This window comes from Mercenaria mercenaria, chromosome 2 (genome assembly GCF_021730395.1).
Source record: "Mercenaria mercenaria strain notata chromosome 2, MADL_Memer_1, whole genome shotgun sequence".
Taxonomy (NCBI): Eukaryota; Metazoa; Mollusca; class Bivalvia; order Venerida; family Veneridae; genus Mercenaria; species Mercenaria mercenaria.
Genome location: NC_069362.1, coordinates 81,136,226 through 81,162,610, shown reverse-complemented (window position 1 = coordinate 81,162,610; position 26,385 = coordinate 81,136,226). Strand labels below are relative to the sequence as shown.

Genomic DNA, 26,385 nt, shown 5'->3' with positions numbered 1-26,385 from the left:
CAAAGTTTTCCAGGGGACTTCTGTATTGCCACTACAATACTCGGTCACTTGTTTTAATAGAAATGGCCCTTCAGCTGAATTTCTAAGAAATAGTATGTGCACTTTTGCTAATTTTAAGAGTAAAAATATGTACTCCTGTTTCGAATGGAACCCCAGTGTACAGTGGTTTTAGAAATAAAAAAATGAAATTCTCCAGAGTAACTACATTTAACTCATTACTTTTCTGTGTAGATGTATGAACTGTACGCAATGTTTATTCTTCAGGCAGCAGAGTTTTTCCACATGAAGATGACACATATACCAGTGGACCCTGTTACGTGTAAAGTTGATATCAGAAAAATGAGGCGAGCGATCAATAAAAATACATGCTTGGTAAGATAGTATTGGTGTATTTCAGATGTTAAACAATTACCAGATGGTAGATTAGGAAGATATTTGTCTTTTTAGCTCACCTGTCACATAGTGACAAGGTGAGCTTTTGTGATCACCCTTCGTCCGTCGTCCTTCGTGTGTCCGTCCGTGCGTCCGTCAACAATTTCTTGTCTGCACGATAGTGGTTTCATTTATTATTTTATTTTAACCAAACTTGCACACAACTTGTATCACCATAAGATCACGGTTCCTTTCTTGAACTGGCCAGATCCCATTATGGGTTCCAGAGTTATGGCCCCTGAAAGGGCCAAAATTACCTATTTTGACCTTATCTGCACAATAGCAGCTTTATTTATGATTTGATTTTTACCAAACTGGCACACAACTTGTATCACCATAAGATCTTAGTTCCTTTCTTGAACTGGCCAGATTCCATTATGGGTTCCAGAGTGATGGCCCCTGAAAGGGCCAGAATTAGCTATTTTGACCTTGTCTGCACAATAGCAGTTTCATTTATGATTTGAATTTAATCAAACTTGCACAAAACTTGTGTCACCATAAGATCTCGATTCCTTTCTTGAACCGGCCAGATCCCATAATGGGTTCCAGAGTTATGGCCCCTGAAAGGGCCAAAATTAGCTATTTTGATCTTGTCTGCACAATAGCAGCTTTATTTATGATTTGATTTTAACCAAACTTGCACACAACTTGTATCACCACAAGATCTTGCTTCCTTTCTTCAACTGGCCAGATTCCATCATGGGTGCCAGAGTTATGGCCCCTTAAAGGTCCAAAATTGTCTATTTTGGCTTTTGCAGCCATATAGAGACTTCATTTATGGTTTTATTTGATACAAACTTCCAAAATACCTTCAACAACAAGAAATCTTGGATTCCATGGCAAATCAGATCCAATCATAGGTTCCAGAGTTATTTTATATCTGATTACCTCCCCTGATTGTAATCAAAATGGATTTATATCAGTAAGTACTTACAGGACTTATTTGAAATTTCATTATTGTTATTAACTGGACTGAGACAATCAGGGTAGATAACTATGGACTGATTTTATGTCAAATTACCTCCCTTTATTTCAAATTAAAATTGTTATATCTCCATAACTAATGAAGATACTGATCTGAAATTTCATTTATGTCGACAGATTTATTTGGCAGATCCTTCTTTTGTCCACTTACAATATTTTTTTTTTAATAACTTCCCTTTTATGTTACTATAAATAGCTTATTTTTAGTAACTTTTTTTATTATTCGCCGTAGGGAAAACACGAGACCAGTTTTCTGTGGTACAACATGGATGGTACCTCCAATTTTTAGGTGTATTTTAACATATCTATACCTTGTAAGGTTTTTTTTTTCTTTTTTGTTAAATTTCTTCCCTTTGTTGTTCCTGTCCTTTGGACTTAGATATTTTTTCTGAGGACCTTCTTGTCCTCAAGTGCAATGATAACAGGTGAGCGATATAGGGCTATCATGGCCCTCTTGTCTGAAGGGTTAAATTTACATATTTCAGCCACTTTTTATATATAATGTGACTACCAGTTGATTAAACAAGCTGCCAGATTCCTGAATTCTGTCTAAAAGAATGACAAATTCAGGGTTTCTTCTGGGTTAATTTCACTTTGCACCAACAAATTAGCCAGTCAGAAAAAGTTTTCGTCAGTAGGTCCAAAGTTGGAGCCAATAGTCTGTTAGAGGCGACATACCACTTTTGTTAGATATAATAATAATTACAGGCATTTAGTAACAAACATGTATATAGTTATTAAGATTTATTTCAATCATTTAGATACCAGTTAACTGCATCAGCGACATCACAACATTACTTTTCATTGTTTAAAACTTGCTACAAACAACATTAACCTATGCGTGCTTAATTATCTAATCAGCTGGGTAATTAAACTTGTCAGTTAATCCAAGAGTAAAACTTAATTTAACCCCAAAAATGACAATACCTCCTCAAAACACCCATCTCAAGTGTCATACAGGTGAAAACAACACATCATGTATAATCGATCATGAGCAACCTTTACCTTGCATCGATTTTCGGTGCAGTGTAAGAAATTTACATTCGTGTGAAAGATCAGAATGCTGATTTTTCTCATTGTATTTTTTTGTTGGCACCACTGAAATTTGCCAATTGAAGATTTTTAGCACCAAAATTTATTTTTTGTTGCATGTGACGCCATTGGCGACTGACAGCCGGAACCCTGAAATTGAAACATTTGAAAATGGCAGTTTTACTTATTTTCTGCAGTGATATTGTTACTTGCAATAATGATCAAGCAAGGAATAAAAAATCCTTAGTTACAGGTGTAAACGTCCTTGGATATAATTTTATAGTATTTTGTTTATGTAAGCTTGTAAAATTGTACAAATAGCATAACATTTTTATTACCACCATAACTTGTGTAGTTCTGGCTTTGCTTGTAATGCTGGTACAGTGTATGTACTACTTACATGTGTACTGCAATGTAGTACAATTGTTAGTTTGTCTTGTGTTACAGTTGGTCGGATCAGCTCCCCAGTTTCCACATGGTTCAATTGACCCATTAGAAGACATTGCAGCTGTAAGTTGGTTTTTACCTTTCATAAAGATTGAAGTCATCACAGTATTGAGAAATTGTTTATTTAGTCATTAAATCTGAATACTGTGAAATCATTAATGTTCGTGGATTTCGTGATTTTGAGTCAATCCACGAAAGTCAATCCACGAAATTCAATCCCAATGAACATGAAAAATTTCCATTCATTTGATGTTCAAAAGTTGTAATCCACAAATTCATACCCCCATAAAATTGCTGTTTTGACCAAAAACTACGAAATTTCATTCCGACGAAATTAAATGATTTTACAGTATTTGAATAAAATGCAAATAATTTGTGAGTAGAATGATCATAGGTTTAAGTGTATAACCCATTCTAACACGACCAACTAATAATAACCTACATACTTGTAGACTGTAGAGCAAAATCTATGTTGGGTTATTCTGCAATAAACCAACCTTGAACTGTGCTGTGCGAGCACCGTGTTTTGGCTGTTCATTTATACACTGCATGTAAAGTCCTTCTTGTTTTTAGCTCACTTGTCACAAAGTGACAAGGTGAGCTTTTGTGATCGCGCGGTGTCCGTCGTCCGTAAACTTTTGCTTGTGACCACTCTAGAGGTCACATTTTTCATGGGATCTTTATGAAAGTTGGTCAGAATGTTCCTCTTGATGATATCTAGGTCAAATTCGAAACTGGGTCACGTGCCATCAAAAACTAGGTCAGTAGGTCTAAAAATAGAAAAACCTTGTGACCTCTCTAGAGGCCATATATTTCAAAGATCTTCATGAAAATTGGTCAGAATGTTCACCTTGATGATATCTAGGTCAAGTTCGAAACTGGGTCACGTGGGGTCAAAAACTAGGTCAGTAGGTCTAAAAATAGAAAAACCTTGTGACCTCTCTAGAGGCCATATTTTTCATGAGATCTTCATGATTATTAGTCAGAATGTTTATCTTGATGATATCTAGGTCAAGTTCGAAACTGGGTCACGTAGGGTCAAAAACTAGGTCATTAGGTCTAAAAATAGAAAAACCTTGTGACCTCTCTAGAGGCCATATTTCTCAATGCATCTTCATGAAAACTGGTCAGAATGTTCATCTTGATGATATCTAGGTCAAGTTCGAAACTGGGTCACGTGGGGTTAAAAACTAGGTCAGTAGATCTAAAAAACGAAAAACCTTGTGACCTCTCTAGAGGCCATATTTTTCATGAGATCTTCATGAATATTGGTCAGAATGTTCACCTTGATGATATCTAGGTCAAGTTTGAAACTGGGTCATGTGGGGTCAAAAACTAGGTCAGTAGATCTAAAAATAGAAAACCGTGTGACCTCTCTAGTGGCCATATTTCTCAATGGATCTTCATGAATATTGGTCAGAATGTTCACCTTGATGATATCTAGGTCAAGTTCGAAACTGGGTCTTGTGACCTCTCTAGAGGCCATATTTTTCATGAGATCTTCATGAATATTGGTCAGAATGTTCACCTTGATGATATCTAAGTCAGATTCGAAACTGGGTCACGTGGGGTCAAAAACTAGGTCAGTAGGTCTAAAAATAGAAAAAACCTTGTGACCTCTCTAGAGGCAATATTTCTCAATGGATCTTCATGAAAATTGGTGAGAATGTTTAGCTTGATGATATCTAGGTCAGGTTCGTAACTGGGTCATGTACGGTCAAAAACTAGGTCAGTAGGTCGAAAAATAGAAAAACCTTGTGACCTCTCTAGAGGCCATATTTTTCACGAGATCTTCATGAAAATTGGTCAGAATGTTTATCTTGATGATATCTAGGTCAAGTTCGAAACTGGGTCACGTGCCTTCAAAAACTAGGTCATTAGGTGAAATAATAGAAAAACCTTGTGACCTCTCTAGAGGCCATATTTTTCAATGGATCTTCATGAAAATTGGTCAGAATTTTTTATCTTGATGATATCTAGAACTCATGTGCTCAAAAACTAGGTCACTATGTCAAATAATAGAAATAACGATGTCATACTCAGTTGAACACTGGGTCATGTGGAGATAGGTGAGCGATTCAGGACCATCATGGTCCTCTTGTTCTGTAAAGTAATGTTTCAGTTACAGTTACTATTCTGTACAGTTTTATTTGACAAAATAAATAAAATTATTGATCAGTTACAACTTTTGTTCATTTATGCACTAGATTGATATTTTCCATAAAAACTAATGTGTCACCCCTTACATGGGAGGAACTTTAGAAAGCCAAATGCGGCATAGCACGCAGTTGTCATTTATGTTTGATGAAAATACTCCTCTGATTCTCGTCTAACATTATTTGAAGTAAGTCAGATGTAGAATTTATTCATGTGAGGAAGTTACCCATCTGGCTTTTTATGCCCCTGAAGGGAGGCATATAGTTTTTGAACCGTCTGTCCGTCTGTCAGTCTGTCGGTCTGTCAGTCTGTCAGTCTGTCCGCAATTTTCGTGTCCGGTCCATATCTTTGTCATCGATGGATGGATTTTCAAATAACTTGGCATGAATGTGTTCCACAGTAAGACGACGTGTCGCGCGCAAGACCCAGGTCCGTAGCTCAAAGGGCAAGGTCACACTTAGACATTAAAGGATAGTGCATTGATGGGCGTGTCCGGTCCATATCTTTGTCATTGATGGATGGATTTTCAAATAACTTGGCATGAATGTGTACCACAGTAAGACGACGTGTCGCGCGCAAGACCCAGGTCCGTAGCTCAAAGGTCAAGGTCACACTTAGACATTAAAGGATTGTGCATTGATGGGCGTGTCCGGTCCATATCTTTGTCATCGATGGATGGATTTTCAAATAACTTGGCATGAATGTGTACCACAGTAAGACGACGTGTCGGGCGCAAGACCCAGGTCCGTAGCTCAAAGGTCAAGGTCACACTTAGACGTTAAAGGTCATTTTTCATGATAGTGCATTGATGGGCGTGTCCGGTCCATATCTTTGTCATTCATGCATGGATTTTAAAATAACTACGCATGAATGTGTGGCACAGTAAGACGACGTGTCGCGCGCAAGACCCAGCTCCATAGGTCAAAGGTCCTAAACTCTAACATCGGCCATAACTACTCATTCAAAGTGCCATCGGGGGCATATGTCATCCTATGGAGACAGCTCTTGTTTTAGCCAGATTCCCACCTATAACTGAAAGAGGAACCACCTTGGTACTTCCATATATGACATGAAATTGTGTTGTAAAACACAACAAATCAAGCAATCATTAATGAGGGAGCATTTTTCTGTTACAGCTTGGTAAGAAGTATAACATTCCAGTACATACAGATTGTTGTCTGGGAGGTTTTCTGGTTCCCTTCATGGAGAAAGCTGGATTCTCTGTGCCGATAGTCGACTTTAGAGTACCAGGCATTACCAGTATATCTGCAGATACTCACAAGGTTTGTTTTTGCATATTTCGAAATGTGGAAAATTATTGAAAGCATAATTAAAGTGTTACTAAAATCTTGAAGTGGCTCGCTAACCATTTATAAGAATTGTTTTGATGTTTCTTATTTATTTTTTTCTGTGCCTAGTTGCCATTAAAGGCATTTGTTTGGAATTTTTATCTAGAGCTGCTTTGTAAACAAAGGGGTTTATGCGTGAGAGGTGTTAAACAGACACTTCTCCCACCTAGTATGCTTGAAGTAGTATAGTATGTTAGAGAAAACTGCGTCTTCACCCACTTACAGTATCAAAATATATTTCTTTCATATTTCAGTATGGTTTTGCTCCAAAGGGTTCCTCTGTAATATTGTACAGCGATAAGGACTACAGAAAGCACCAGTTCTTTGTTCAGCCAGACTGGCCTGGTGGTATCTATGCTTCCCCAACTCTTGCAGGTAAGTTTTTAATTTGACTTTTCAAAGAATAGGTTGAGCTATTGCACACACCCATTCATCTGCATCTGCATCGATGTTGGCATCCTGATTTGATAAAATCTGTGTATGTAAGCGGCTATCTCAGTAACTCGTAATGGGAATGGATTGAAACTTCACAGACTTTTCCACTTTATAGATCTGACATGCTTTGTATATGTTCCATTACTCTGTTTTGCATTTTTGGCTTGTCTGATTTTTGAAAAAATCTACGAGGTATTGTCATCACTTGATCGTTGGTGTCGATGTTGGTTAAAATTTCTGTTTCGGTCCATCTTTTCTCAAGCACTGTAGGAGCTACGAGCAGCTATGATATATTATTCTATCATATTACAGGCAGTAGATCAGGTGCTGTAATAGCATCATGTTGGACAGCTATGATATATTATTCTATCATGTTAGAGGCAGTAGGTCAGGTGCTGTAATAGCATCATGTTGGGCAGCTATGATATATTATTCCATCATGTTAGAGGCAGTAGGTCAGAGACCACCAATTCAAAAAAGTACAGGGAACTTACTGGGAATGAGGTAAGGGTATACCTGGGAATAAGGTAACGTCTGTGCGTTCTGATTGGTCAGTCATGTAAACAAACCCAGGAAGTGATTATTTTTTCAAAATTGATATTTTTTCACTGCATTTACAGTATTTTATTATACATTTTGACAAAATTTGCTACATTTTATGTGTATTGAAAAAAGTTTTATCAAACGAATTTCTCCCGCCATGTCAATGATGTAAACAGGGGGTCATCTCATTCACACGAAAATTACTTAAATAAAGTATCACTATTCATATGTTTTTCGTCCAATATTTTGGTAGAACTAGGATAGTTCTTGAAAAACTTGTAATTAGATATACATGTTTCGATGTATGGAAGGCCGTACACGCCATAATGTTACAATGTAAGTCTATGGGAAAACAATTGGTGGTCTCTAACCAGTAGGTCAGGTGCTGTAATAGCATCATGTTGGGCAGCTATGATATATTATTCTATCATGTTAGAGGCAGTAGGTCTGGTGCTGTAATAGCATCATGTTGGGCAGCTATGATATATTATTCTATCATGTTAGAGGCAGTAGGTCAGGTGCTGTAATAGCATCATGTTGGGCAGCTATGATATATTATTCTATCATGTTAGAGGCAGTAGGTCAGGTGCTGTAATAGCATCATGTTGGGCAGCTATGATATATTATTCTATCTTATTACAGACAGTAGATCAGGTGCTGTATTAGCATCATGTTGGGCAGCTATGATATTTTTAGCTCACCTGTCACATAGTGACAAGGTGAGCTTTTGTGATCACCCTTCGTCCGTCGTCCGTCGTCAGTCCATCTGTCCGTCCGTGCATCAACAATTTCTTGTCTGCACGATAGTGGTTTCATTTATGATTTTATTTTAACCAAACTTGCATACAACTTGTATCACCATGAGATCTCAGTTCCTTTCTTGAACTGGCCAGATCCCATTATGAGTTCCAGAGTTATGGCCACTGAAAGGGCCAAAATTAGCTATATTGACCTTGTCTGCACAATAGCAGCTTTATTTATGATTTGATTTTTACCAAACTTGCACACAACTTGTATCACCATAAGATTTCGGTTCCTTTGTTGAACTGATCAGATCCCATTATGGGTTCCAGAGTTATGGCCCCTGAAAGGGCCAGAATTAGCTATTTTGACCTTGTCTGCACAATAGCAGCTTCATTTATGATCTGAATTTAATCAAACTTGCACAAAAGCTTATTTTTAGTAACTTTTTTATTATTGGCCGTAGGGAAAATCCGAGACCACTTTTCTGTGGTACAACATGGATGGTACCTCCAATTTTTAGGTGTATTTTGACATATCTGTACCTTGTAAGAATTTTTTGGTTAAATTTCTTCCCTTTGTTGTTCCTGTCCTTTGGACTTAGATATTTTTTCTGAGGACCTTCTTGTCCTCAAGTGCAATGATAACAGGTGAGTGATATAGGGCCATCATGGCCCTCTTGTATTCTATCATGTTACAGGCAGTAGGTCAGGGGCTGTAATAGCATCATGTTGGGCAGCTATGATATATTAATCTATCATGTTAGAGGCAGTAGGTCAGGTGCTGTAATAGCATCATGTTGGGCAGCTATGATATATTAATCTATCATGTTAGAGGTAGTAGGTCTGGTGCTGTAACAGCATAATGTTGGGCAGCTATGATATATTAATCTATCATGTTAGAGGCAGTAGGTCAGGTGCTGTAATAGCATCATGTTGGGCAGCTATGATATATTAATCTATCATGTTAGAGGTAGTAGGTCTGGTGCTGTAATAGCATCATGTTGGGCAGCTATGATATATTAATCTATCATGTTAGAGGCAGTAGGTCAGGTGCTGTAATAGCATCATGTTGGGCAGCTATGATATATTAATCTATCATGTTAGAGGTAGTAGGTCTGGTGCTGTAACAGCATAATGTTGGGCAGCTATGATATATTAATCTATCATGTTAGAGGCAGTAGGTCAGGTGCTGTAATAGCATCATGTTGGGCAGCTATGATATATTATTCTATCATGTTAGAGGCAGTAGGTCTGGTGCTGTAATAGCATCATGTTGGGCAGCTATGATATATTATTTTATCATGTTACAGGCAGTAGGTCAGGTGCTGTAATAGCATCATGTTGGGCAGCTATGATATATTATTCTATCATGTTAGAGGCAGTAGGTCTGGTGCTGTAACAGCATCATGTTGGGCAGCTATGATATATTATTTTATCATGTTACAGGCAGTAGGTCAGGTGCTGTAATAGCATCATGTTGGGCAGCTATGATATATTATTCTATCTTATTACAGGCAGTAGATCAGGTGCTGTAATAGCATCATGTTGGGCAGCTATGATGTACTTCGGAGAGTCAGGGTATGTGGAGACTACCAAGAAGATTGTCACAACAACTAGATATATAGCACAGGAGTAAGTGGTCTAGTTAGAGAAGTTCACATGCAAGTGAAATCAACAGTGTTGAATAATCATGTTAAAAACAGTAAGAGCATAGCAGTTAAAAAATGTTCTAAAACTTCTGTTCCATGAAAGTACTTATAACATATGTTATTGTCAACAGAGTTTTTTTAATGCTGATGGATAGTTCTGTTTAAGAGAAATTTTAAATTTCAAAATTTAATCCAAACAAAATGACTGATGAATATTTTAGTTCTAACATAATGCAGAAAAAGAAACTGAGAAGTGTATATAGTCTTGTCATTTTTAAGAAAAATATTTTCAAAAAGAGACAGGGTAAAGGCATAAAAAAGTGTTGTTTTGATTTTCAGATTGAGTAAGATCAAAGGTATATATGTACTTGGTGAGCCACAGGTGTCAGTGGTTTCTATAGCGTCACATGACTTCAACATCTTTCGTTTGTCAGATGCTCTAGCAGATACTGGATTCAGTCTTAACCCACTGCAGTTTCCTTCAAGGTATGTAACAGACAAACATTTTTTTGGGGGGTGTTTTTTTTTTTTTTTTTTTTTCAAATTGCCTTATGTCATTGAAAATTGATTCAACTTTACCTTTGCAGTGTGGTTATTATTGACATGATTTATTAGAAAGGTTGAGATTTCATGCTTGTGTAGGATTGCGTTATGTGTTTAACCCTTACCCTGCTAAATCTCTATAATCAACTTGTCCATCTTTCAATTTGGACAGAACCATTAACTGTTAAAAGGGGTGCATACCAAAAAGATACTGACTGAATGGCAAACAGTGCAGATCATGATCAGACTGCACAGATGTGCAGGCTGATCATGATCTGCACTGGTCGCAAAGGCAGAATCAGTCATGTCCAGCATGATAAGGGTTAAGTTTTTAAAAATATTTTTTTTAAAATTCTGAACATTTAAATTTTTACTAAATTTAAATGTGTGTATACCTAAAACTTAGCTGTGTAAAACATGATTTTTGCAGATTAAACTATGTACATTTAGGTGTAGTGAGCTTTTCCATTGATTTATCAGATAATTATTAGCAGATACTTACTTAATCCGGTATATACATGTATTAAAGTACCGCCTCGATAGCCTAGTGGTAGAGCGTCCGCTTCGAGTGCAGGAGGTCGTTGGTTCGATCCCCGACTGCGTCATACCAAAGACGTGAAAAATGGTACCAGTAGCTCCCTTGCTTGGCGCTCAGCATTAAAATGGAAACTGGCCTCTTCTCTCATACCCTTGTGGCGATGGATTCCATCAGGAATGAGGTGTCAAGAGTGATTAATATAAGTTGTAGAACTTCCTTCACAATTGACCTAAAATAAATTCTGTATAAACCAACCTCAGTAATGTGAGAAATAATGACACTAGTTTTTAAGTTACCTCTTTAATGGTACTGGGTCTTTTTAATGTATGCTGATAATGAAATGCAGTGCTGTTTTAAAAGAGTATTAGAAGCCTTTAACGAAGCCATTTCCCTCATCCTTTTGTACAAAGGATCCAGTGGTTAAGGTGGCTGACTTTGAATCACTTTGCCCTGATTTCTGTGGCTTCAAGTTTCTGCTTGGGTCATATGTGAGGAAGGTACTCAGCTGACTTACATGGGTGTTGGTTTTACCCGGGTGCTGCTCCATGCTTGAAATTACGCCCAGAGAGGCATGAGACATATTTAACAGCTAATATTTCAATAATTCACTGAAAACTGTGTAAAAATTGCTAATATTTTATCTGTTTATGTAAATATTTCAGTATTCATCTTTGTTGTACACTGATTCACACCCACCCAGGAGTGGCAGATAATTTTATCAAAGAAGTAAAGAAAGCTGTAGCGGAGATAATGAAAGATCCCAAGGCGAAATGTGGTGGAATTGTAAGTCAGAAACAAGACTGGACATTTGATACAATAATTTGATATTTTGACTTTCTCTTATGATTAATGGGGCTCCCATGCCAGAGTGGTTAAGGTCACTTACTTCCAGTCCTTTGCTATATAGGCTGTAATAATGCCTTGAGAGGCACCTGGGGTCTTTCTCCACAACTGAAAGCCAGAATGGTCACAATATGACCTGAAATTGTGCCAGAGTGACTGGAACCCCAACTTAAAACAAAGATAAATTTAAGACCTGTGTACAGTTGAATACCACCTCATTATTCACTAGGATGATTTAAAAGATTGTTTAGATGTTAGGAATATTTAAGAAGAAAAGTAAATGTGAATCAAATTTTAAAATTATCTTAAAGTAATAAGACATGGCAGAATATCTGTTGTCTGTTTTCAACGTAATTCAGTCAGTGTTGTATTTTTAGTAATGTGGAAAATGATCTGCTTGCTGCAGATAGCAAACAACAGTGTTATCTCCCTTTTCAAAGTTTATTATTATGACAGAAATTTTATTACATAGAATAAAGTTCCAAAGCAGTCAAATGTAGAAATGAAGTAAAACATTGAGTATTTCTGTTACAGGGTGCTATCTATGGCATGGCGCAATCTATCCCGGATCGCTCAATGGTGTCTGAGATTGCTGGTCTGTTTCTTGATGCATGCTACAGTACCAAGGACCCAGAACCCGAGAAGAACGGGAAGGTGAATGGAAAACACTAACTACAGGACCACTTATTGCAGTCTATCTTATCTTAGGTGCTGTGAACTTAATGAAAATATGAAATTTATGATAAAGGTTCATGGAACTGTTGAATGAAATTTTGATAATCAGTGAGTTGAATCAAGATCTCAGTGTTCAAAAAATAGATATTGTAATGCTTGCATATACAAACTGCTTTTGTAAACATTGCTTAATAAGCACAATTATTTCCTTGTTATGATTTTTTTTTAATGAATAGTCCTTGTAGATCTGTAAGTTCAGACAGGCTATACCTTGCAAGAGAGATCTGTGTTTTAGGTTTTTATTTATATAAAATTGGCCTCATACAGAAAATATGTATGATGCTAGTGAACAAATTTTTTACAGGTTGATAATAAGTATAATATTGGTTTAAGTGTACTAAGAATGTTGTTACACAAATTGTTGATGTTTTTTTAATCCATTTTAGATAATCCACATTCATTACAATGTGATATAAGAGCTTTAAGACCAAGAACAAGGACATTGTCAGTTGTAGGGCTATAAGAGATTCAGATTTGATATTGTTAATGTCTAATTCTTCCATAAATAAAATGCCATGTTATGATATTATGAATGTTTATGCATTAAGAATAGAACTTGGTTTGTACACTGCAAACTGGTACCAGGTGATGGACTTGTTTCTACACTACAAATGGGTACCAGCTAGTGGACTTGTCTCTGCACTGCAAACTGGTACCAGCTGGTATGTGAAGTGTAAGCTGTAGCTGTTTGCAGTATTGGGGCAGAATTGAATAGATCATGTGATCTAGAATGATATTAGTCTGTGATTGTATCCATGGACCATTAGAGGCTTGAACACAAGACAGTGGCAACTTCACTATGGTCAGGGCAGGCAGAAATCTACAATGTGTTAATGAATTTATTATTGCCTTGTAGTCAAATCTCACCTGAGATTTTAATCAGCCATTTTGAAATGCCGAAAAAGATTAAATTTTCTACAAATGATAGATGTACCAACACATACCTTTTTGAACAAAATGCCAGTGAGTAATGCAACATAAATACCTTTTGCATTTTATGTTCAGAGTCTTGCACATATGTTAAGTGAAACATTGAGGAGAAATGGCCAGTTTATATTTATTTACAATTATATAGGCATGTAAGTCAAAGTAATTTTATAATGTACAAATCTCCCAGATAATCAGATTTAATAAAAATGAAACTGTCATTTTGATGGTGATGTTATACAAGTTGAAACTGTCTTGTATTTAAGTTTTATGTTGTTATATGTATATTCACATTGCTTATCTTATTTTGTTACTGTGTAATTTGTTGCATTTATACAAAGTGTAATATTTTGGCATATTCCACCTTCTGGAAATATTGCTGCATTTCAATGCAAGTTTCTTTGAACTACAGTTATTTCTCTTATTTTACTGGAAATGTTTATGGCTTCATCATCATTGAACAGGGAATGTTTTTGCTGTCTTGTTTTCTTGTTTTATTTTTAGCTGACCTGTCACATTGTGACAGGGTGAGCTTTTGTGATCGCCCTTCGTCCGTTGTCCGTCCACAATTTCTTGTCTGCACCGTAGTGGTTTCATTTATGATTTTATTTTAACTAAACTTGCATACAACTTGTATCACCATAAGATCTTGGTTCCTTTTCTGAACTGGCGAGATCCCATTATCGGTTCCAGAGTTACGGCCTCTGAAAGGGCCAAAATTAGCTATTTTGACCTTGTCTGCACAATAGCAGATTTATTTATGATTTGATTTTTACCAAACTTGCACACAACTTGTATCACCATAAGATCTCGGTTCCTTTCTTGAACTGGCGAGATTCCGTTATGGGTTCCAGAGTTATGGCCCCTGAAAGGGCCAGAATTAGCTATTTTGACCTTGTCTGCACAATAGCAGATTTATTTATGATTTGAATTTAATCAAACTTGCACACAACGTGTCACCATAAGATCTCAGTTCCTTTATTGAACTGGCCAGATCCCATAATGGTTTCCAGAGTTATGGCCCCTGAAAGGGCCAAAATTAGCTATTTTGACCTTGTCTGCACAATAGCAGCTTCATTTATGATTTGATTTTAACCAAACTTGCACACAACTTGTATCACCACAAGATCTTGCTTCCTTTCTTGAACTGGCGAGATTCCATTATGGGTTTCAGAGCTATGGCCCCTGATAGGGCCAGAATTAGCTATTTTGACCTTGTCTGCACAATAGCAGCTTCATTTATGATTTGAATTTAATCAAACTTGCACAAAAACATGTGTCAACATAAGATCTTGGTTCCTTTCGTGATCTGGCCAGATCCCATAATGGGTTCCAGAGTTATGGCCTCTTTATGTTACTATAAATAGCTTATTTAGTAACTTTTTTTTTATTGGCCGTAGGGAAAAACCAAGACCACTTTCCTGTGGTACAACATTGATGGTACCTCCAATTTATAGGTGTATTTTGACATATCTGTACCTTTAGGAAAATTTCAACTATATTTCTCATGATTCTTTTAATTGATCTTGATTATGATTTTTTGACCTTCTTGTCCTTAAGTGCAATAATGACAGGTGAGCGATATAGGGCCATAATGGCCCTCTTGTTTTAATTTATGCAAAAGTTTATTTTAGTCAAACAATAGTGTAATTATTTCTTATTTATTTATGAATGAGTGGACTATGTTATTTTCTATGTACTAAGTTTGGTCATTATCTCATATATAACATGTTCTTACCAACTTTTACATCATCTGACTTACTAAGAAGAGAATATTTTTAGATAAAACCTGATTGTCCTCTTTTTTTCTCGTGTTTTTCTGATATGTTTTGCGCATATGTTCACTGGTCATTATAATATACCTCAGATTTTTTACACTTGTTTATGTATGAGGAAAAAATTGTTTTATAATTTGCGGAGAATGGCTGAAAATGTAAACAGACAGACTGACATTACTTTGTGAAAATTGCCACGTGTTTCACAGATAATACATAGTTTTAAAACAGATTTTATTTGTTGTTTCTGTTTTTGTATATGCTTTGCCCAGCAGGATTGTATGATAACATTTGTTTAACTGTTGACCCTAACCATGCTGAATACGATTGATTCTGCCTTTGCGACCAGTGCAGATTATGATCAGCCTGCACATCCATGCAGTCTGATCATGATTTGCACTGTTCACTATTCAGTCAGTAATGTCTTGTTATGCACCCCTTTTAACAGTTAATGGTACTGTCCAAATTGAAAGATGGACAAGTTCATTATAGAAATTTAGCAGTGTAATGGTTAAGATATTTCTGGCTTTGCTTTTCGACCAGAATAGTCATACAAGTTCAGTTATTTCTTTGATATTAAATTTGTACATTGCAAATTTTACAGATAAAGTTATGTAGTAATTTTCTTTTTTAGTTTGAATTTGATATCATAAAATCCTTGAAAAATAACCCCTAGAAATATTAATGATTGCATGGTGTATTTGTTATAAGAATAACAATGTTTTTTATGCAAGGTTTGTGGCTTGTTAAATTATTAAGTCTCAGTATGGTCTGGCTGTAAAACTTGTAAAAATAGCAAAAAAAAAACAAACAAAAAAACGTATGATTTTGGCATCAGATTTGTATTCAGATATTCTTACTTTTCTTTAAATAAAACCATTTTGTAACTTTTTTTCTGAAAATATGTTTACACCAGATCTGGCAATGATTGTTATTGGCAAGAAGTATAATTTTAATAACAAATGAAATGACAAATCTTATAAATTCCATGACAGTACTGTAAAATGTCTTATTTTCTGTTATACAGTGAAGATGGTTGACCTATCAGAAAAGTGATTGCAATAATGTTATTAAGGTAGTTATGCACGTTTGATAAACCGGAAGTGATGGCGTTACGTCATTTATCCGGAAAACATAGAATAAAGCCTGGATTTGGCGTACGGAAATGAAAATTATTTTATGAATAATTCGAAACCTGTGAGTAGATTTATTACAATGACACTGTTCCTATATTTCTAAAGTCAAAATATGATATTAAAACATATGACATGTTAAATAATTCAAAATAATGTCTTAAAATTAGCGTGAAATGTCCGGTTCACTTTAATCGTGGTCAGGTATCTCAAAAATAAGCACACGGACCTATACATTTTATTTCATCAAATGATAGACCATGTGTTTATTTACAACTGTGAGAAGTTTCATCAAAATCTACATTGTAGAAAAAATTCTATTAGCGAAAATGTTATGAAAGGGTATGATTTCCCATAGACTCCCATTGTGAAATATTGCATGAGGTCCAAATTTTTCAAATCAGTCTAGCAAAAATTCAAGCACACGACCCTGTCATTTTTATTTGCTTAACTTTTTATGTATATTCTGAAGTTTTGAAAAATCAGAGTTTAATCAAATTCTACATTGTAGAAAAAAGTGCGATCCAAACGTGCAGAACTACCTTAATAGGCAATTTATAAAATGGCCAGTTTAATTGTCTTCAGCAAGTATAATGTACTATAAATGGCTTGTTTTCTGTGGATGTGTTTAAGCATAGATTATATTTTGTTTTTCTGCTTCAAAGGAATGGGGTATATTATATTGCTCCTGCTAATCAGTCTATCCACTTGTAAATTCATCTGTAGACCATCAGTTTCTGATACCTAATTGGAGAAGGATTATTGTGGTCAAACTTTAAAAAAAAATTGCCTATGGTCAGATGAACCCTGTTAAGGTCCAGGTCGCAGTGGCCATGAGACTGAAAGTTGCTTTGTTATCCATAACTGGAGAATGCTTGGACATTTGGCTGCAAACATTATGGATAGTAGATGACTCCTGTCATTTTGTAGGTACACAGGTCAAATGGCAAGGCCTTAGAGATGACCCCTGTTGTTTTTAGGTAAACAGGTCAAATGGCAAGGCCTTAGAGATGACCCCTGTTGTTTTTAGGTAAACAGGTCAAATGGCAAGGTCACAGTAACCTTTTGACTGTAATCTTTCCAGTCAAAAACTGGTGAACTCTTAGCATATGGCTTTCAAATTGTAGATGTTTCAGGCTTGTGGCTATTAACCTTCATAGGATGATGGTTTGCAGCTAGTGGATGACCCCTGCCATTGTGGGGTCAATAGGACAAGGATCAAGGATACATAATACTTCAGAATGAAAGTTTTATACCCATTTACCTCTGGCAGGCATACATATTTTATTACTCTTGTTTGAATTTTGTTGCAGTTATGTTGAGCATTGATGTAAATGCTACATGCTGTTGTTGTGTTTGTTGTGGTGTCAGTATTCTGATCTATCCAGTGTAATAATTACTTAATTCTTGGCACCTTAATGAAAGGTACAAGTTTGCATGACAGTTTGCAGGGTTTGAGAAAATATTTATTTTAAATTAATCATATGGCAAAGAAGGTGCTTAATACATGTGTGATACAAGTTTTCCTTGTTCAGAACAAAATCATGTCTGAAACCAGTAAAACTGGATTTTTTCAAGATTGGTTTTAATTTTTTCTATACATCTTTCCAATTTTGTACTATTAAGTAAGTTGATGAATATTTTAAATCATTTGTCAAATTGTCATTAGCAATTATTTTCAATGCTATTTTTTCTAATTTTTCTAGATCAGGATAACGATAGAAACCAATTATGCTTTCAGTGATTGTATTAGTTTGCACAAGCATCAAATTTTGTATGAGCGTTAGTAAGTCTCCTGTTATAAATGAGATTGTCATAAACTACAGAGTATGTGACATGATTTTGTTCTGGCCATGGTAAAATATATAACACTATTTTATGATTTAAACATATATATTTATAAAGCACAACTGAAATATTTATCAAATCCTTTTGAGTTCTGTGAAACTTGTAATTATTTTGGTAATCACTTGCTTTAATGAATTGAATGTGTTTATATTATGTTGATTATGATAAATAAACATCTGAATATGCTAATTAACCTTTAGCCTGCTGGCGGTGAATATTTCTGCCTTTGCGACCAGTGCAGACCAAGATCAGCCTGCACATCCATGCGGTCTGATCATGGTCTGCACTGTTGGCTGTTCAGTCAGTAAATTTTCAGCAAACACCCTTCGAATAATAAATGGCATTGCCAAAATTGAATAATGGACCAGACCATTTTAGAAATTTAGTAGGGTAAAGGTTAAGAAAAATTCAGGAAGTTCATCATTGTGAAATATCTTGACATGCTTTTTAAGCATCATATTCATTTAGAAACAACTATTTTTTGTGATATCTAAATTTTAGACAAAAGAAGTGGAAGAAGTTCTGAATTGCTTTAAATTTGGAAAAAGATTTTATACAGAAAGCAGAAGCATTGTAACAAGTATACTAAAGGGAGTAAAGAAAGTTCATTCCAGTTAAGCAAACAGCTGTATTATTTTACTGAGATGTAAAGGACAACAGGAAAGGTACATACCATTCACTGAAAGACAACCAATGATCATGTTTTGGGTTTTGCTGTTGGATAAGTTGAGATGAATGTACAACATTCGGTCATAAATCGGTCTATCTCATAATTTTGTTACAGAAAATGGCATTTTTTAACTTAATTTTATAATAGTTGAATTTGTATTGTACAAATAATAATTCAAGATCTGATATATAATGTTTGTGTTAGAGTGGACAAAAGAAGAAGTGCTTGTTAATTTTCGAGAGTTGAAAATTTCTGACCTTAGTACATAGAATAAATTGTTTTTCTCTAGTAAGAAAGTCTGAAATTAACCAAGTTTCTAAAGCAGAATTAGGCCAACATATCAACATTTAATATGACTGAAAATTATATATGTCTTACTTATATGTCATGGTTTTGCTATGCTGAATTACTTTTCCAGTTGGAACAAACTTTCCTTACACCCTTTAGTTTCAGAATATGAACTTTTACAGTGGTGCTGCTAACGAAAAATAGATTAGTTTATACTGAAAGCCACTTAACAATGTAAAATCAAAATATTTTTTGAGGTAATTTCACTTTAACCAGAAATGTCTGAACAAGTTTCTTCAGAACCAAGAACTTGTTAGATAGAAAAGTGGTTGATATACATGTTTTTAATATTACTGTATCTAAAATCCATTTTTTATGAGATTTACATTGACAAGTTACAATGTGTTTTCTCCACAAATACCTAATATGTTAATACTGTTTATCTTATCTGTGCAATTTCTTTTCTATAGTGTTGAACATAAGGCAGAGGTTTTGTTACCATTTATATTTCTGATTATCATGTAAATTAATTAAGAGTGATTTCTTTATAATTGAAAAGTATTAGAGATACTGAGTACATAGCTTTCATATTGTCAGTCTTAATGACAGAAAATTTTGTTCCTAGTCACATGTCAGGTTTGAAAATATGTACGAGTACAGATATTCACCATTCTTATATTTTCAGATTTTCCCAGTTCTGTTTTAAATCATGCAGTTATTTATTAAGTATCTATTGTTACTCTATTGCCAGTTGCTCAGAAGAAATTTTCAAAGTGTTCAAAATGTTTGACTTCTGTAGCCCAAATTTTGAGCTTTTAGGAAATCATGGATATGTTTCCCTTAGGTGTATATAGGCAGATTTTGTCTCAAATTTAATTGATATTATAAGATTCTTTCACTGGCTGTAGGTGTAAATGGGAATATCCGGCTCTAGGGTAACTGGATTTGGCGGTAACGGGGCTCTGTTGAGTTACCGCTTAAACAGTTACCCAAGAGCCAGATATTTCTATGTATCTACCACTAGTGATTGAATTTTTTCTTGCATGCCATATTTAACCAATAACAGTAAAAAATATATTCAATTTAATGATTTTCTTATTGCACGTTTTTCCTATAGTAGCATATTAACAAATGGTGAGAACTTTATGTCCGTGAACAGGAAGTATGTCATGACGTTACATAGACGAAAACAACGTAATAGTTCCGGTTTTGTTTTATCATCTGCAGTGAAACGTTATGTTTTTTCCGTTAAATGACATTTTTTTAATCAAGAAATATGTTACAAGGAACAAAGAGGAACTATTGTGGTATTTGATTTTTATCCCATTTTACGTAAAACATAATTATTACTACACAAATCTGGTATGCAGATGTAGTTCGTTATACATCATTTACAGCTCGAGAGTCATCTTACACCCCGGAGTGTAAGATGGAGTTGTCCAGCACCGGTGAAATCCCAGTTGGGTATGCAAGAAATAAATTGATGTAATATAGCAGTTTAGCTTGCCAAATTAAAGGCAGATGTCTTAGTAAATACACTATTTAAATTTGTTGCACCAGAATCTAGAGCATTGTATGTTGTCAGTATAGTAAAATTACATTTTATGTTGGTCTGTGTTTGTTAAATAGCTGCTTTTAATGTTTAATTATGGGGAGTGCCAATATATATAAAACAATGCAAGTATGTGAGATCAAATGACAGGGATATATGTATATCTTTTATGATTTATAATAATTGTGACTTTTAATTTTTTATATACATAAACACTGAGGTGAATGTTTTTGGTATAAGACCAAGACAGCTTTATTTCGCACTTGGTAGGCCACAACTTTTACTGCATTTGATGGACTTTGGTCTTGGAGCTATTTTTATATCAGAAATTGAATTAAATTGACCAATACAATGTATTGCAACTGTTGCTATAGAAATCAGTGAAAATTGGGCTAAGGCAATCATTATCCAGTCTTTTGTAGTCCATCCCTTACATCTGTACCTGTATATAACTGTAACTAGTGTCACTTTCCTACACTGTTCAGGATTTTTAGACTCAGTATTTCTGAAATATCTGTATAATAATCATGTTTTGAGGCATTGCCATTCCAAACTGATTAAGACCTGTGAAGAAGCACCTTAAAGATTTTCAAATGTTTACAGATTTAATTTATTTTCTATTAACCTTTGATGATGAACAAGGAATTACTGATCTGTACTTGTATATTTTACCCCATGCCTGATATAATACACTTAACCAAAGATATATTTTTCTCCATGCTTTAAACTCTTAGTCTTACCATATTTAAAACAGGCATATTTCATAGACTGTATGGAAAGTTGGAACTTCATTGATGTCAGTTTACTGGTACTCACACTACATTTCAAGGTCATTCTATACCCAATTGGATTTAAACCAGCTTGCAGGCCAAGACTCTCATTGGTTTTCATGTCCTAGTTGTTTCATTATATAGCTACGTCAGTGCTGCAGAATGAAATCTATTATTTCTATGGATCTTTTTTTGGAAGAATACTGTGAATTCATTAATATTTTTGGGGGACTACTTTTTATGTTATGTTCTGAGCTAATAAAATTCCCACTTACATTGTATTTAAATTTGATATCTATTAATTCATGTCCCCTCAAACTAGCTGTTTAAGACAAATAAGATTTTAATTTAACAAAATAAATGATGTCGCAGTACATCTTTATAGCAAAGATATGAGCCGTGCCATGGGAAAACCAACATAGTGGCTTTGCGACCAGCATGGATCCAGACCAGCCTGCGCATCCGCGCAGTCTGGTCAGGATCCATGCTGTTCGCTAACAGTTTCTCCAATTCCAATAGGCTTTAAAAGCGAACAGCATGGAGCCTGACCAGACTGCACAGATGCGCAGGCTGGTCTGGATCCATGCTGGTCGCAAACCCACTATGTTGGTTTTCTCATGGCACAGCTCATATTATTTTTACAATTTTTTATTTAAACTACTGAATGATGGCACTTCAATGCAATATATTTGGGTCCCAGATGTTTGTGTGTATTTTGTGTGCATTTTGTGGAGTATATATTTTATGTTAGATAAGAGAACGGTTTTGACAAACTAATTTATTCTTAATAATAATTTGGCACAATAAAATGTAGTGATGTATTGAAGTGTTTACTTGTTATTTTCAGCAATGTAATAACCATTAATCCTAGCATGGATATAAATGTGTGAGAATGTCCACCCTGATCCCACAGTGCATTTTGATCCTGTAAGTACTAAAAATCTTGGTTATGTAAAACAAGAATGCCAGAATGTCAAAACACCAGTCGTAGCAAATTTCTTTACACTAGCACCTGTATTTGCATATGGGTTTTTTTTTTGGCCAATTATAAAAAAGTTATAATATAAGTTATTTATATTAAAAACAAAGGGCAGTTAATCATAAAAAATAGTCCACACAAAACTCCTAACCAGGTAGAGATAGGTCAAAATACACCTAAAAATTGGATGCAACATGCATGTTGTACTACAGAAAAGTGGTCTCAAGTTTTCCCTATGGCCAGTAATAAAAAAGTTACAATATAAGATATTTATAGTAACAACAAAGGGAAGTAATTCTAAAAACAATGGTGCCTTACGGTGGTGAACATTTGTGCCAAGTAACATCAAAATCCCTCCATGCATGAAGAAGAAATGCATCGGACAGTCATTCTTGAACTTGACATTATTTTGACCTCTTAATGTGACCTTGACCTTATACCTATGGATCTGGTTCTTGTGCATAACACTCCGTAGCATGGTGATGAACATATGTGCGAAGTTGCATCAAAATCCCTCCATGCATAAAGAAGAAATGCTCCGGACAAATTTATTCTTGAATTTGACTTTTGACCTTTGAGGGTAACATTGACCTTAGATCTAGGGACCTGGTTCCTGCGCATAACACTCTGTCTCATGGTGGTGAATATTTGTGCCAAGTTACATCAAAAATCCCTCCATGCACGAAGAAGAAATGCTTCCGACCAAGTCAGTCTTGTATCTGACCTTTGGCCTGGTTCTTGCGCATGACACTCCGTCTCATGGTGGTGAACATTTGTGCCAAGTTACATCAAAATCCCTCCATGCATGAAGAAGAAATGCTCCGAACAAAGTTTGTGGATGTCCCTCGCCCTTCCGCCCACCAGGGGCGTTCTGATAAAATTCTTCTTCTCATAAACTTCTGGCTTTATTTAGAAATAATATCACAGAAATGTTCCTTGCGTGAACTTCTAACAATGTCCTTCAAATTATTTCGTTTTTGTTGAGCCCGCTGGTGGTGCGCTTGACATAGTTGTCACCATTGCCTTTTGGTGTATGTGTGTGCGTGCTGTTACTTATCCATGGATCAAGAGGTTCTTAGATAACTTGGCACGTATGTTTGCCTCAGTGACATGGTGTGTCGCGTGCAGTTTGGTAGCTTAAAGGTCAAGGTCATTCTTTGAGGTCAAAGGTCAAAATGATGCTGTTTCTCTTGTCTTGGCTGTAACTTAGCCATGGATGGAGATGTTCTTAAATAACTTGGCAAAAAGTTTTCCTCAGTCAGTTCTGTCCCCGCCAAATATTATCATAAATGTTAGTCTTTTTGACAGCTGGCGGGCTCGACATGTTGCCCATGAGCATATAGTGTTAAAAACATGGCCACCAGAGGACAGGGCTAGTTTTCCTTCCATTGCTATATAGAAAACTATGGAAATCTTCTAACTGTAAAACTGCTGGTCCCCTTTCAAAATAATTTCAGAGCAGTGTTCCATAAGTGAACCCTCTACCAGATCCGTTTCATAAAAAGACATGGCCTCCAGGAGTCTGGGATTTTTTCCCAGTCTGGCTATATGGAAAACTCAAAAACTGCTTGACCAATTTCTAAATAATTCCATAGTGGTGTTCCTTAGGTGACCCTCTACCAAATTTCTTCAAATTACACATGTACTTTGTTTCCTTATATGGCTATATTGAAATCTGAATTATATTCTTCACTGAAATCACGGGCTTAATTTCAGAATAATTTGATAGCAATGTTTATTTGTGTGACCCTCTACCAAAACTGTTCAAGCTAGCTAAGGTGAGAAATCTAGGGCCATCGTGGCCCTAAATGACGGCCCTCTTGTTTTGATTTTTAAAAGTAGTACATTCTCTTTCAGCACTTGCTTCTTTAAGCAGTTGGTAAATGTGTTGCAGAGGTTGGTCTTCACTCGGGTAGGCATTGAATGTGTTACCGAGGTTTGTCCTCACTCAGGTAGTAATTGAATGTGATACAGAGGTTTGTCCTCACTTAGGTAGTCATTCAATGTGTTACAAAGGTTTGTCCTCATTCAGGTAGTCACTAAATGCGTTACAAAGGTTTGTCCTCATTCAGGTAGTCACTAAATGTGTTACAAAGGTTTGTCCTCATTCAGCTAGTCATTGAATGTGTTACAGAGGTTTGTCCTCATTCAGGTTGTCATTGAATGTGTTACAGAGGGTTATCCTCATTCGGGTAGTCATTGAATGTGTTACAGAGGTTTGTCCTCATTCAGGTAGTCATTGAATGTGTTACGGAGGTTTGTCATCATTCAGGTAGTCATTGAATGTGTTACGGAGGTATGTCATCATTCAGGTTGTCATTGAATGTGTTACAGAGGTTTGTCCTCATTCAGGTAGTCATTGAATGTGTTTCAGAGGTTTGTCCTCATTCAGGTAGTCTTTGAATGTGTTACTGAGGTTTGTCCTCACTCAGGTAGTCATTGAATGTGTTTCAGAGGTTTGTCCTCAATCAGGTAGTCATTGAATGTGTTACAGAGGTTTGTCATCACTGAGGTAATTGAATGTGTTACAGAGGTTTGTCCTCATTCAGGTAGTCATTGAATGTGTTTCAGAGGTTTGTCCTCGTTCAGGTAGTCATTGAATGTGTTACAGAGGTTTGTCATCACTGAGGTAACTGAATATTTTACAGAGGTTTCTCCTCATTCAGGTAGTCATTGAATGTGTTACAAAGTTTTGTCCTCACTCAGGTAGTCACTGAATGTGTTACAGAGGTTTGTCATCACTGAGGTAGTCATTGAATGTGTCATAGAGGTTTGCCCTCATTCAGGTAGTCATTGAATGTGTTGCTGAGGTTTGTCTTTATTCAGGTAGTCATTGAATGTGCTACAGAGGTTTGTCCTCATTCAGGGAGTCATTGAATGTGTTTCAGAGGTTTGTCCTCATTCAGGTAGTCATTGAATGTGTTACAGAGGTTTGTCATCATTCAGGTTGTCATTTAATGTGTTACAGAGGTTTGTCCTCATTCAGGTAGTCATTGAATGTGTTACAGAGGTTTGTCCTCATTCAGATAGTCTTTGAATGTGTTACAGAGGTTTGTCCTCATTCAGGTAGTCTTTGAATGTGTTACAGAGGTTTGTCCTCATTCAGGTAGTCATTGAATGTGTTACAGAGATTTACCATCACTGAGGTAGTAGTTGAATGTGTTACAGAGGTTTGTCCTCATTCAGGTTGTCATTGAATGTGTTACAGAGGTTTGTCATCACTGAGGTAATTGAATGTGTTATAGAGGTTTGTCCTCATTCAGGTAGTCATTGAATGTGTTACAGAGGTTTGTCAACACTGAGGTAATAACTGAATGTGTTACAGAGGTTTGTCCTCATTCAGGTAGTCATTGAATGTGTTACAGAGATTTACCATCACTGAGGTAGTAGTTGAATGTGTTACAGAGGTTTGTCCTCACTCAGGTAGTCATTGAATGTGTTACAAAGGTTTGTCCTCATTCAGGTAGTCACTGAATATGTTACTGGGGTTTGTCCTCATTCAGGTTGTCATTGAATGTGTTACAAAGGTTTGTCCTCATTCAGGCAGTCATTGAATGTGTTACAAAGGTTTGTCCTCATTCAGGTAGTCATTGAATGAGTTACAGAGGTGTGTCCTCATTCAGGTTGTCACTGAATGTGTTACAGAGGTTTGTCCTCATTCAGGTAGTCATTGAATGTGTTACAGAGGTTTACCCTGATTCAGGTAGTCATTGAATGTGTTTCAGAGTTTTTTCCTCATTCAGGTAGTCATTGAATGTGTTACAGAGGTTTGTCCTCATTCAGATAGTCATTGAATGTGTTTCAGAGGTTTGTCATCACTGAGGTAGTAACTGAATGTGTTACAGATGTTTGTCCTCATTCAGGTAGTCACTGAATGTGTTACAGAGGTTTGTCCTCACTCAGGTAGTCACTGAATGTGTTACTGAGGTTTGTCCTTATTCAGGTAGTCATTGAATGTGTTACAGAGGTTTGTCCTCATTCAGGTAGTCTTTGAATGTGTTACAGAGGTTTGT

The 26,385-nt window shown here is 35.9% G+C and overlaps 1 protein-coding gene across 2 annotated transcripts in view; it reads left to right on the top strand.

The window, feature by feature from the left end:
• The window catches only part of LOC123564410 (sphingosine-1-phosphate lyase 1-like), a 41,885-nt gene extending 19,671 nt beyond the window's left edge, over nt 1-22,214 (top strand). Inside the window, exons 9-17 of one of the 2 annotated variants that reach the window (XR_008369914.1) lie at nt 265-372; nt 2,896-2,958; nt 6,189-6,335; nt 6,656-6,776; nt 9,637-9,754; nt 10,111-10,257; nt 11,515-11,635; nt 12,230-17,253; nt 17,304-22,214. Coding sequence is in view for 1 of the 2 variants with exons in the window: in XM_053537052.1 (XP_053393027.1) it covers nt 265-372; nt 2,896-2,958; nt 6,189-6,335; nt 6,656-6,776; nt 9,637-9,754; nt 10,111-10,257; nt 11,515-11,635; nt 12,230-12,367 (963 nt within the window). In the remaining variant the exon portion in view is untranslated. Of the gene's footprint in view, nt 1-264; nt 373-2,895; nt 2,959-6,188; nt 6,336-6,655; nt 6,777-9,636; nt 9,755-10,110; nt 10,258-11,514; nt 11,636-12,229 lie in introns of both variants that reach the window. The other variant, XM_053537052.1, reaches the window with a different exon arrangement.
• The last annotated feature ends 4,171 nt before the right edge of the window (nt 22,215-26,385 follow it).